This window comes from Heliangelus exortis, chromosome 1, assembly GCF_036169615.1.
Source record: "Heliangelus exortis chromosome 1, bHelExo1.hap1, whole genome shotgun sequence".
Lineage (NCBI taxonomy): Eukaryota > Metazoa > Chordata > Aves > Apodiformes > Trochilidae > Heliangelus > Heliangelus exortis.
In genome coordinates, this window is record NC_092422.1 from 90989225 (window position 1) to 91003314 (window position 14090).

Consider the following 14090-nt stretch of genomic DNA (forward strand, 5'->3'; position numbering starts at 1 on the left):
AAATTATGTCAACAAAAAGTACTTTGTACTATCATAATTATCAATGCATTATTCCTTATCTCGTTATTTTACAAGGCTTACTTAGATGCTGATGACAAGCAAGCTTCCAGGAACTGTGCACAGCAAGGAGAACAAAGGTGAGGCAAGGTAAAGAAAATTATGATGTGGCCAGCAAAGACTGAAAAACTTTAGCTACATTTTAGTACAATTTAAATTGGTCTTGTCCAATTTAGGGATATTGTTCTTCTATGCATGTAATTCTTGTATTGCATAAATTGTTCTTGTTTGATGTCTCACAGAAAACAGCATTACTTTCAGTCAGTGCTCTTTACTTTTTTATTACATGCTGATAATGGATTATATGTGCATTACTCACACACAGTGACCAAGACTTTCCAAAGCAATGTAAGTAATCATTGCCACCCCTCCAAAACAGAAGCCATCTATTTTAATGACAAAATCCCCATTGCTTGTCAAAAAACAACCCAACAAAACCAAAACCAACCCCACGTTGTTTATTCAGAAAAGAAGGCCTTATGCAGAGGCAAAGGGGAAGGGCTGCAGGGGTGCCCCTGCTCCACTGTCCATGAGTTGAAGAGAGGGAATACCATGGTCCACTATAGCCATGGCAGAAATATACCAGATAATTAATAAAAATACACAGCCCACAAAAAGTTAATTCCCCCTAATCCTAATATATTTTTCAATTTTAAGATTCAAGTTATTTTCAAAAACCTGCCAGTAGTCTAAGAGAACTGAGAGCTTTTTAACTGAACACAGGTGAAAACTGGAGTTAAGAAACACCACCCAATTACAGGTCACTGCTTTTAATCTTATACTAAATAGTTCAAAATCCTAATTTCCTTCTGCTGTAAATTCTGCCTACAGAGTTCATGCTGTCTGTGTTTGTGTTAATGAGAACATTACCAGGTCACAAGCGCACAAGCAGCAAACCAAATGCTATTAGCTATTTATCCTGTTACAAGAATTATGTTTAAATACCTCAATGCTATTTCTAATCCGTATTTAATAACATGGCAAGATGCCAGCTGAACATTCTACACGGAGACAAAAAAATCTTATATCCTTTTTAAATTCTTACAGGGAATTACTTCAACAAAAGAGCATTATATTCTCAAACACATTATAGGTCTGGGAAAAACAGATTAACTGGCATTTCAATGACACATCCTGTTTTACATTCACCATACCATACTTAACCTGCGACACACAGCCGTGCCATTTCAACCTGAATGTAAAAACTGTACACATATATATATATAAAGTATCTGTGGTTTGTGTTGTGTACAAATATGTAAATAAAAATAAATAAAGAAATATGTTATTTTATGCAGCTTCAAGGAGTAGATCATTGAAGGCTTGAGAAATTGTTTGCCAGAGGTATTCCTAACTCTGATTTTAAATCAAGAGGTGAGATAAAAAGAATGATTTGGTTTTGTGGGTTTTCCCCCACTAACAGTATGTGATATTTTGGTCCAAGTAGAAAATAATTCAAATGACCAGGTAAAATATTACATTAAAAAATCTGTCAGCTCCAGTGGGAAGTGGCAAAAACATGTCCTGAAAAAGCAGTTAAAAACTGGGCACAAAAGCAGCAAAAACTCATTAGCGTTCCATAGAGGTCTGGGCTCTACTCCTCCCCTTCCTGGTAGACATTGAAATTCAAGGCTATTCTTCATTCTGCTCTCTCCACCACCTTGCTTCCATTCACAGGCTTTGAGAGCTATGAGAAAAACAGTACTGGTATTTAAAATACAGATTTTAAATAAAGTATACTGCATGAATCATACTGCAAATCGATCAGCTGTCTGGGAGTCCTTGAAGTCCTGGCTTCCAGGGAGCTTCCAGTCCCTGAGATGCTCCTGACAAAAATAAGGATATTGGTTTTGCTAGGGGGGTTGGTAGCATGTTTGCTTCTGTAAGCAACATATGTCCCAAAATTTTTAAGTCTTTAGAATACATTTGGATCCTGATTTGATCTTCATCTGCCACCATCATGAAACCTTGCTTTTTTTTTGCAAAACGCTCAGGTTCTGTAATAGCGTTTTAAAATAATTTCAAAAATTACTACCAGCTAAGTGGCAACGATTCCCCAAGACATAAACGAGAATTCTTGTGAAATTTGAGTAAATGTTTAACTTCTTTGTAACTACCCAACTTGAATAACTTTGGAAAGGGCGAGCAAGCATTTGTGACTCCAGTCCCGCTGTCATTTACTTTGTAAGAGTTGTATTTCCAGTCAATTGTGGACACTTGAATATATGCTGAAATTTCAGCATAGGGAATTTAAAAAAAAAAAAAGAAAAAGAAAAAAAAGAAAAAAAAAAGGCTTTACAATAACCATGTCCCTGGCCAGTGAGCCAGGCACAGGCTGCTCACAGGGAGGATGCTGCGTCGGGCATCCCACTGCCGGGGAAAGCCTCCGGCAGACGGCTCTGTCGGTGGCAGGCAGCACAAGCTGCCACTGTTTGCTTTGAGAAGCTAAATATTTTTCTGAAGGAATTAAAACACTTTCCTGCTGACAAGGCGGGTGTTACGGAAAGCAACTGGGAAGGAGTCACTCGACTCGTTTCAGGCCATTTATCAGTGGATAATCGGACACTGCAAATGGAAATGCACACAAGTCCTTATCACAGCGTGGAATTTTATTATCTGAGGGAAAAAAGGAATCATGTAACCTTCACGTGGCATTTACTTATGCTCCTTGGTCAAGGTCTGAGGAATGTGCTATTTCTTAGTTTTTAAAATAAGCAGTAGGACCTTTTCTAGGGCAGAGTTAGCTTTCACTAAAAAATGAAGATATAGAGAATACAGACAACAATGGCACAAGAGTGCCATGCTTTACTTTCCCTTCCATAAAATATGTATAATGTTTCCTTTCACAACTCCTTTTACTGTCTCTGAAGGGCCTGTCTCTTGCTAGAAAGTCTACAGCTGCCAATTCAAAGCAATTTCACCAGAGACAAGCATCCTAAAAAAGTGCTGTCACAATATTTAAACTAACTTCTAAAAAAGAGCCATGAATATGACTTTGCATAGATCCATATGGAACTGTAAGAAAGTCTGAAACACAGAGTGCCTGTGATGGCTAACCCTGGCTGGTACCCGTCAAGGTAAAGAGCCAAAACCATGCAGAATTGTTTGTGGAAGCAGAGCAATCACAAGATTGCCTAATCCCTTTCCTGCAAACAGGGCAATGAAATGCTGGAGAGAAATTATTTCAAGTGAAAGAAAAAGTTAGCTTAGTATTAAAGATATATAATAAATAAAATTAGACTTTTTTTTAATCAACAACAAAAAAAATGGTTTATTTTTCCTCTTGAGGATGCTAATAAAACCAAAATCTGGATGGGCTCAAGTGGACTGGGAATGATTTGTTACACTCATGCTGGGAAGGGGACACAACACCAGTTCATCTTTTTAATGTCTACCATGTTCTGGTTTCTTGAAACATCTGGGTAACACATCACTTATTCAAAAAGCAATCCCAAAATCCATGGGAACCAGAGGTTACTGAATACCATTTAAAGTCCAAATACTACTATGATAGGTAATCACAGCAAATAAACCATACATTGCCTAACAGTAAGGTTGCATTTCACTCTTCTGCCTCACATTGCAGGTAATTATTACATGTTGATGTTATCAAAGAGAGAGCAGCAATAATTCTGTGACTGTGTCTATGGCACTCTCTTGGGAGAGGGATGCATATTAATCTTCCACTTATGCTCCAGGTAACACCAGGGGAAAGCCTTGCATCCCACAACACTGCCTAAGTACAGGACAACTGTGCCTAAACTCCTTGTGAACGAATCTAGACCTAAGACTGACAGGTAATATTTCCTCAAAAAAAAAAAAAAAAACAAAACAAAAAAAACCCCAAAACAAAACAAAGAAAAAAACAAAACAAAACAAAACAAAAAAAAACAAAACCAAAAAACCCCAACAACAACAACAAAAAAGAAACAACAAAAAAACCCTCTTAATTTTTAGTTAACAAAGACTGTTTCCAATATTTCACCTACCTTTATTACTAATTTTTGTACACTTATGTTTTTCAACTAAGTGACCAAATCCCGTTCTTCCCTTGGCCCAAGAAAATCATTAACCACACTCTAGTGTTTTATATTTGTGAATGCTAGGAGTCCTGTAGATTGGTTTGTTGATCTTCTATATACAAATATGAATTAAGCCTCAAACTAAACAGACAGACACCATGACAATTCCCAGGCACAGCTGCATGGCAATCACCCCGTGCACCAATCATCAATGTTTCTGAAGGAAGCTGCAGCTCTCCAAGAGGATTTATGAAACAAAGATTCACTTTAGACAACCAGGGACTGAAGGCAGAAAGCAGGCAAGGAAAACTTCCATCCTTGTCCCTGGTACCTGTGACGATGACAGGTAAGATCAGCCTTTTAAAGAAGATAAAACTCAAGGAGCAGAGGCAGAATGGTTGAATTTTGGGCAGCAGGCCCAAAACCTCTTAAGAAGTTCTGATTTCAGGCAGCAAGAACTACAGGACATGCCCTAGAACTGAATCAGGAAAGTGTCCCCTGTTTAGCAAAGGGCTTAAATAGCACGTGACTTTAATCTTATGCTTAAAGTACAACACATGGTGAGGTGCTTTGCTGAGGCAGCGTGCTGAGAGTAAATAAAAAGAAAAGGTCTAGGAAGGTAGCTCTGGAGGTGCTTACTTTATTCCAGAACTGTTTTTGCCTGAAACGTGCCCAGAAACTGCAGAGATTTGCAGTCACACTGAGAATAAATAGGTGTTTACAGCTTGTATTATGTATATTATGTGTACATGCAGTACTTTCAAAGCATGGACAAAGAGATTGCTCCAAGAAGTGCAATTAGATCATACAAAAAAAAATACTAGATAAAGCTTCATATTTCTGATCACTTATGTCTACCTGTTCACTTATGTCTTTCAGGATGAGGACTTGGCCTCTAGGTTGCCAGAACTGACACTGGCACAAACAGTACTTTTCTGCTCCATTAAGCATCCCTCCAAGTGCAAGGCAGCAAAACCAATTCTGGTGTAGCTTTCAAAGCTATTAGTCAGCAGCTCCAGTGAACTTCGTTTCTTTTTAGAAGTCTAAGCTCTAAAAAGGTGACAAGCAATATGGCAGTAAAGGAATGCACAAGAAGTAAAAATTTAAAAGATTATACATTCAAAAATTTTGCATAGCTTTTCAGAAAAAAAATTGTTACCATTGCTTTTTTACACCAAAGTCTCTCAAGGACAGTTTTATTGAAGTGTTCTGGAAGCATACTCAGCTACCAGAAAAAATGCTGCAGGTGCACCTGACATGCACAATAACCTGAAGAGTTAAGAAAGGAATTCGTAATGCCAGTTCCTCTTGGGATGCATCAGGGAACCCAAAATTGCCATATTCCAGATGGAAGAAAAAAGAGAAAAAAGAAGGAGAAAAAAGAAAAAGAAAAAAGAAAAGTAGCTAAAATAGGATAAATACCCATGGGAAGAGAGCCAGCTTCCTGCTTTGTCCCAATAGCAATCTTGGGAACAGAACAGCAAAATGTCTGAACAAACACAACTCTACTGATTCGGTACTTTTTGTACAGTTGTGTGTAGTCAAAGCATGAAAAGTCACCATACAAACAGCTAATTAAGCAGCAGGCAGGAAAGCAGGACCACACTGGATTTACTGGGCAGCCCCACAAGGCTCAGTCCTGACCAGCTGCACTTTGATTCTGGTTTTAGCAGACCTAGCCTACACAGTGCCAGAGAAGGGGCTTTCTCCTGAATGATTTTCTTAACTACTCAGAGAGCAGACAGGTCTCATAGCCAACTTTAAACCAGAATATCAGAAAGAATGATGAAGGGAAATTACATAAAAAATGACAGGTTTAAAGAGGCAATGATGTAGCACCTGAGAAAAGCTTCTACTTTTGAAGAAGGTACACAAAATGTTGCTGAAGAAGAAAAACAGAGAGGGAGGAAAAAGGAGCAGATGTGTTCCTCAGGGCAAAGATGATATGGTTTTGACAGATAGTGAAATGCAGAGGTACTGGTAGGGATGGAGGAAAAGAAGGCAAAGAGAAGCCATCTGTTTCCTACCATTGCCTGAACCATACCAAATGCTTCCCAGCTCATTCCATGGCATTCCTTCTGTAGCATCACACATATCCAATGTGCTCACCTTTTGCAAACTTTGGGTGGTTTCATTCACTTGGATGAAAATCCAGTAACTAAACTTCCCCCCAAACCTCTTTTAAACCAAAAATTCAAAGCTAGGGTTACTCCACACATAGAAGTCTTTAGTTTCATGCTCCCAAAGTCATCTAAATCCTAGGTTCCCACAATGAATCTGCACTAAAAAAGGACAGTACACACCTGTCTACTTTCATTCTTACACAGGATGTCAGCTATTCTTACAGATCATACCCACTCAACTGATTTACAGACCAAGGTGTAAAACAAATACCTACTCAGAGATTATACTGTAAATGCTTACTTACACCAAGCATAAGGCAGAGCACAGTGTCCACTGAAGGGACATACAGGCTAGGAGGTTTCTGCAGAGATCTGATTTCCTGTCATCCATGGACTCCTTACCTACAGCAATCAAATCCCAGAAGTTCAGCTTTAGAACAGTCCAATTATACTATAAATGGAAATTATATATAAACTACAGATCCATCACATTACAGAAAAGTAGATTCTTTTTGCTGCACTGGTATGAAACACCTGCTATCATTGCAGTTGGATACGCTTACTGTGGTGCTTGGAGACCCAGATGCAAGCACTTACTATTCCTTTTTCTCCACTCGAAGCAAGACTTTTGCTTTCTTGTTTATCAGCACTTTTGATAATTCAGCACAGCTCCAAGTATATCAAGTCAGTCAAGCACTTCTCAGGAATGGTCCAAAGAACTTCTGTACAAGTAATGTAACCTGGGTCTCTGGTAGGAATGAAATAACTCTCTGAATGAAAACAAATTATTTGATTTAGAGACCAAGAATGTTGCAAAACTGAATTAAAGCCTATTGCTTTTCATTGGATAAAATTAATTACCTTAGACTCGTGGTCAGCTTTTATTATATACCATTTAACCCAGAAACTAAACAAGAACAGTTTTGGAAGATGAGCAATCTTAGAGAAGGCATTGTGCTCATGCTGGGTTGTTTGGCCAACTGTTTGTGTTCTGCACTTACAGGTAAATAACTATCTGTAGAAATCTTTGAAATGATGAAACCAGCAGTTGTGATTCTGCTGTTTAAGTTTTCTATCTGTAAGAAAATTTAAAACTGGTTGGTAGTTAACCTTGAAGGTGGTTTAATTTAGAAATAAACTTTAAAGTCTTACACAAGCATTTAAATTGATTAAAATTTACTCTATTTATTTAATCTTGGTGAGAACTCTGCTATATTCAAATGATAAGATATATTTATGCCATCTACAGATGTTTGCTGACCAAAAAGGACTTTTGCCACAGCAAAAAGATCACATATACCACTGACCTTAGAAGATCAGCTACCAAGCTTCAACATCCCCAAGGTGTCCTACCCAAGGTGCCAGACACACCTAATTACCACACACCAATCAGAAAGTGTATCTGGATGCCCTTTGCAAACACTTTGAAATACCAGGAACATTAAATATTACTATCTAAAGGAAATATACTGTACCTGTTGTTTCATGGGAAAACTGAAATTCAGTAAGCACCTAGTGAAACTCTCAAAGCAATGTTGATATGGTACTGGGCTTATAGCCAAGGAATCTTACATATTCCAGCTTCATTAAGGGCAGAGTTCAGCTGTCTAAAGTCAGATAGATATCTGTTGTCTTTGGAGAAGTCATCGTGTAGTCTGTCAGCATCAACCCGCTCACCCTGAAGGTCATTATCTTCCATAGGTGCTGCTAACCTATTAAATGTCAAAGTATCTCAGACAGCATGAAGTCTTGACATTGGGTGTTTGAGTTCAAATTAAATAGCACTGCATAGCAACCCACATCAAGTTAAAAGCAAAATTGCTGATACTCATGCTTATGGAGCTAGCAGGAGCTTTGCCACCCACATCACCTTGGGATACACTTGGAAATACAAGAGTCACAATATTCAAATACCTATATGCAAAATTAAATGAACCAATGCAAAGCAGGAAGAAGCAGAAAAGAAGGAAACCGCAAATCCTCTAAAAGGAACAAGCTTGATCAACAGCAGTAAAAATAAGAAATGCTAATCCTCATATGCTTATATCTGAAAAGTTTATTTCTGATGGTGATGCTTGTTTGGTATTCTCAAAAACATGGCCACAACAACCCCATGGGGAGCTCCAGGCTGGGCACAGAGTGGTTGGAGAGCAGCCAGGCAGAAAGGGACCTGGGAGTCTGGATTGACAGGAAGCTGAACATGAGCCAGCAGTGTGCCCAGGTAGCCAAGAAGGCCAATGGCATCCTGGCCTGTATCAGGAACAGCGTGGCCAGCAGGCCCAGGGAAGGGGTCCTGCCCCTGTACTCAGCCCTGGTGAGGCCACACCTCGAGTACTGTGTCCAGTTCTGGGCCCCTCAGTTCAGGAAGGATATCGAGGTCCTGGAGCAGGTCCAAAGGAGGGCAACCAGGCTGGTGAAAGGACTCGAGCACAGACCCTATGAAGAGAGGCTGAGGGAGCTGGGGCTGTTCAGCCTGGAGAAGAGGAGGCTCAGGGGAGACCTCATCACTCTCTACAACTCCCTGAAAGGAGGTTGTAGCCAGGTGGGAGTTGGTCTCTTTTCCCAGACGACTTTCAACAAGACAAGAGGACACAGTCTTAAGTTGTGCCAGGGGAGATTTAGGTTAGATATTAGGAAGAATTTCTTTATGGAGAGGGTGATCAGGCAATGGAATGGACTGCCCGGTGAGGTGGTGGATTCTCCATCCCTGGAGATATTTAAAAAGAGACTGGATGTGGCACTCAGTGCCATGGTCTAGCAACCGCACCGGTGGGTCAAGGGTTGGACTTGATGATCTCTGAGATCCCTTCCAACCCGGCTAATTCTATGATTCTATGATTTTTTGCTGAAAGACTATCAAGTACTTTCATGCTAGCAAAGTCTAGTGTAAGGATTCCTAGCAAAGAAACTGTGAGGATCATTCAGTCACTACCACTATATTATTTTCTTGCAAGTTTTCTCCTATTATGGGACTTACTTGTAACATTTCTCTGTATTTGCATTGTGCTATCAAATCATGGCATGGATCTCCTATCCATAGCACTGTGCATGCAAGCACAGACGACAGGCAGACAATCCCCACCTTTACCATTTACAAACAAGCCAAAAACCAACAGGCAGGTGAAACGAACAGAAAGAGCTGTGACAAAGAAACTAAGAACAGAACAGACAATAACCTCAGTTATTTTAAATAGCCTAAAACCTCACCATATTCTAATGACATTATAGAAAAGCAGAGTTTTAAACAGAGGTTTGAAGGTGGTCAGGGAAATTATATATTTAAAAGGAAGCCTCCAGCTGCGTGGCAGACAGCACACAAGGTGCTTGCTGAGAAAGGCAGTACAAGGGGGAAAGAGGTCAGTGAGCCCTTGCAGAGCAAAGGTGGGTGTGAACATCTCAAAAGCACATTAGAGCTAATAGGCAGGCATAAAATAATGATTTAATAGAGTATAAGAGGGGTTGAATTGCGTGCATCAGAAATGCGCATGTGAAGGGAAGGGTTCCAGACTGAAACAGAAATTTTCAATTTCCATAATCTTGTCATTTCCTTAACCCCTGAGTTCTAGGAATTGCTGAGAAAGGAGCACCACAACAGAGGACCACATGCTGTGGTCAGATATAAACATACAACCATCTCCAAACACCAGAGTTCACACTGTCCCACTTAGGAATCCACTCTCTCCCTTTTTCCCATGAAAATATAAAAGCAGCTACTTAAGCACAAAATTATGTATATGCTCTTAAAACCTACATTAGGCCACCTGGGAAAACTTCCAGTTTCTGTCTTTTTATATCCCTTTTCCTGCTTCTAAGAAATGGGTCGAAAGATAGTGAGCATGTCTCTGGGTGACAGCAAAAGCGGTTTGAACATGAAATCTCCTGACAGCAGGAAAGAGATAGTGCTCCTCATTTCCCAGTGTGGCAGCCCTGGCACATACTGGTGGCTGGGGAGACAGTGAGTTCTCCAGTAGGCTTTTTTTCCTTTCCATTAAACTGGAAAAACTTTTGCCAATCTCTAATGAAAAAACTAATCCAATCTCAACTAAACAAACCTCAACTAAGAAGTCTAGCTCTAGATGAGCTAAAATATTCGAGCTTTGTAATATTTCTCCACTGAAATAATCAGAAAAGCAGCTGTAGTATTTTCTACATTCTTAGAATCATAGGATGTTAGGTTGGAAGGGATCGTAAGGATCATCTGGTCCAACCCTTCTAATATTATTGTTTATATGAGATGTCTCAGCACCCTGTTAAGCTGGGACTTAAAACTTTCCAAAGTGGAAGAATCCACCACTTCCCGTGGGAGACCATTCCAATGTCTGACTGCCCTCATAGTGAAAAATTTTCCATTTGCATTCAATCAGAATCTCCCCAGGATCAAATTGTTACTAATGCTAAGACATTCATAAAAATGTTCCTGTCTTTATTATTCACAAATATTTTCAAAACCCATTCTTAATCATAATATTTGAGGACTATAAAGTCACTACAGATTTTATTCTTATTATAAGCTGCTCTGTAATTTTGGCCACGTTGTTCTTCCATAAAGTGTGCGCCCAGATACAATAATGCACATATAGCCTTTGTGACTTCAGCCTCTGTCACTCTTCTGCAGTCTCTTCTGCTGATGGATCTAACAGCATAAAATAAGAATTTTAAAAGTTGCAAAAGCATCCCTGCAAAGGAGGCTGTTGACCTGTGAGCCAGAAAGTCCATAAATCACCTCTGCCAGGCTCAACTAATAGCACCTGCAGTTTGACACAAAATCAGATTAGGATCCCAACATTACAATCTCACCACCATACACACAACCCTAATGTACAGAGGTGCTTTAGATCACAGAATCTATCCCAGCCTGTGTGCTAAGACACAGGCAGAGAGGACAAAGCACATTCATGAACATCAGTCAGTACCATCATTCATCCTTCCAGTATGGAGGGTAGAGAAGTGGGAAGACAAATACCCTAGGATGTTTTTTACACATAGAAAGTTTACACCTGCTATTTGGTTTCTTTGGACAGATTATGCTTCATGTTCCACTGATTTTGGTGGAATTTCAGGGCCAAGGTAGAAAGAAGCTTTAAAGCTATGTGCTATAAAATACTAGAAAACAGTTTTATGGTCATTAAAATGGTTCTCTTTTCTGTTCATTTCCCTCTAACCTAAACTTTCCCTTCCCAAACATACACAAACTGGACAATTATAAGGGATGCTACACTCCTGGCCTGTTAACTGACTCTCTGAAACTAGCCCTTGCCAAACTTTGGGGCCATTACCTAAATGTTGACTGTAGTTCACATTGGAAAATCCCAGCATCACATTTTAAATCTTATTTTCAAGTTTCTTCCAAGTCAGCCCCTGATCTGATGTTTCTACTGCATTCTGAAGATCCTAAAATCCCTTGAAAACATCTTATGTCACAAGTTGCACCCAGTGATTTCAAACAGACACTGCTGAGTACATTCCTCCCCCCGCCCTGGGTCCTAGCTTCACTGCGAGCAGGGCACAAACAGAGCCCCTGAGACCATAGAACCCAAGATCCCTGCATCTTTTCCATTTAAACCCAGAGAAACCTCAAGTAACCCAGCACTGGGCCCATCAGGGGAAACTATGGAGGAGACCACCTTCTAGCTCCCATCCCAAAAGAGATGGGCGTCCAGCCACTGCAGGGAAAGCCCCATCCTGTCCCATCTGCAGCCCACAAAAAGAATGAGGAACCAGGGGCAAGTTTGTTTGGGGTATTAACAATCGAATCACCTTAGTCTGGCTGGACTTTTGTCCACCTGCGTTAAGATGCCACTTAACAGGAGCTCCCTGGGGCTCCTGGAGGATGGGAAAGTCATGAAGCCAGGTTTCCCCAACAACCCCCACATACCCTACCTTGACGAAAAGGGAGATGTCATGTTCCTGCTTCTCTTCGTCTTCCACCTCCAGGGCGGCCGGCGAGACTGTCTCGTCCTCCTCGTCCTCTGCTCGGCCCTGCACGCCGTTCAGGCTTCGACCCACCTCATCCCACTCGCCGCCCTCGGGGACCGGGGACGGGCTGCGCTGCCCCTCCGCTCCTCCTTCCTCTACCCCCGGGGCCGCGCTCCCCACTTCTGCCACCGCCGGGGCACGGTCTCCCCGTTCTACCCCCGGTGTCTCCGCTCCGTCCTCACCGTCGGAGCCGACCGGCGACCGGCGTCCGCCGTCTGCTTCCCCTCCGGCCGGCACCGCCGCCTCAGCTTCCCCGCAGCTCTCGGGAGCCACTTCGCTCCCCACAAGGGTCGCCGCTTCCTCTGAGACGTTCCCCTCCGGAGCTGCCTCCCTTACCGCATCCTCGGGGTCTCTCCCCACCGGGGCTGTCAGCGCAGCTTCCTTGGGCTCTGTCCCCGCCGGGTCTGGCTCCCTCACCGCCTCTTCGGGGGCTTTCTCCTTCGGGGCTGTCACCGCAGCTTCCTTGGGCTCTGTCCCCTCCGGGTCTGGCTCCCTCACCGCCTCTTCGGGGGCTTTCTCCTTCGGGGCTGTCACCGCAGCTTCCTTGGGCTCTGTCCCCTCCGGCTCTGGCTCCCTCACCGCCTCTTCGGGGGCTCTCTCTTCCGGGACTGTCGGCTCTGCCTCTTCAAGGTCTGTCCCCGATGGGGCTTCCTCTCTTAAAGCTTCATCGGGGCTTCTCTCCTCCGGGACTGTAGCTTTCGTCTCCTCGGGGTCTCTCTCCTCCGCGACTGTCGCCTTCCTCTCCTCGGGGTCTCTCTCGTTCGGGACTGTCGCAGTTGCCTCCTCGGGATCTGTCCCCTCTGAGACTCCCTCCCTCACCGTCTCCTTAGGGTCTGTCCCCGCCGGGGCCGTCTCTACCTCTTCAGGCTCCGTCCTCGTCGGGGACATGGCCGCGTCCTCAGGCTTTGTCCCTGACGGCGCTGCCTCTTCAGACTCCGTCCCCGCTGGGGCCACGGTCGCGTCCTCCGGGTCTGCCCTCCCCGGCGCGGAGCCCTGAGGCGCGTCCACCTCCGCGGCCGCCTCCGGCTGCCCTCCCGACAGACCCTCGCCCGCGGGGCCGTCGCCGTCGGCGTCTCGCTGCTCAGCCCCCGCCGGAGCCTGCTGCCCCGTGCCCATCTCTCCCGGGGTCTCCGCCGTCCCCTCGGAGGAGCCGCTCTCCGTCCCGCCGCTGCCCCCGGGGGGCACGGCCACCGCGGCGGCCGACTCCTGCCCAGCCGCCGCCTCCCCGCTCAACTGCGGCGCCTCGCCGGGGGATGGCCCGTCTGGGGGCTCCGCCGCCGCCTCGGGGGACATCCCGGGCTGCGGCTCTCCCGCCGCCGCCGCTTCCTCATCGCCTCCTTCCCGCGGGAGGTCGCTCCCCTCCGACGGCGGGGCGCCGGGCTGCCCCGGGCTCTCCGACATACCGTCCTCCCCCAGGGCCGCTACCCAAGAGCGCAGCGCGGCGAGCGCAACCAGCCGCTGGGACCAGCGGGGACCTCCGGCGACGAGAGGAGCGGGCGCCGCAGAGGATCAGCGCCGGGCACCGACGGGGGGGACGCGGGCGCCTGCGCACGGCCGCCCCGGGGCCGCGCCCGTAGGTGTGTGTCCGTGTATGCGAGGGGAACGGTGGCGGGGGGGCGGCACCGCAGGGGGCAGCGCTCCTCCTCCAGCAGGTCCCTCGTCTCTCCTCCACTGATTTTGACTACAGCTGGCACGGGAGGAGGTGGCCAGAGAGTTACCGTGATGGCAGTAAGCGCTGCCAGCCCCTCCAACTCGGCCATCTCTTCTTAGACCGGGGACTGCTTTCCGGTGCTGAGTGGGACTGGAGCTTTTGCAAAGAGTGGGCAAAAAACTTGTCCTTCACCTCCTGTGGCCCCACCGGGGCTGGCTGGACATCCCTGTCCAGCATCCCAGCCCAGATCGGGCTTTGCCT

The 14090-nt window shown here is 44.4% G+C and overlaps 1 protein-coding gene across 1 annotated transcript in view; it reads right to left on the reverse strand.

Annotated features, from left to right (window-relative positions):
* Positions 1-13769, reverse strand: part of CLIC6 (chloride intracellular channel 6) — a 34300-nt gene extending 20531 nt beyond the window's left edge. Inside the window, exon 1 of the mRNA XM_071753598.1 lies at positions 12083-13769. Coding sequence (XP_071609699.1) covers positions 12083-13579 — 1497 coding nt within the window. The 5' untranslated portion in view covers positions 13580-13769. The remainder of the gene's footprint in view (positions 1-12082) is intronic.
* Between the last annotated feature and the right edge of the window lie 321 nt (positions 13770-14090).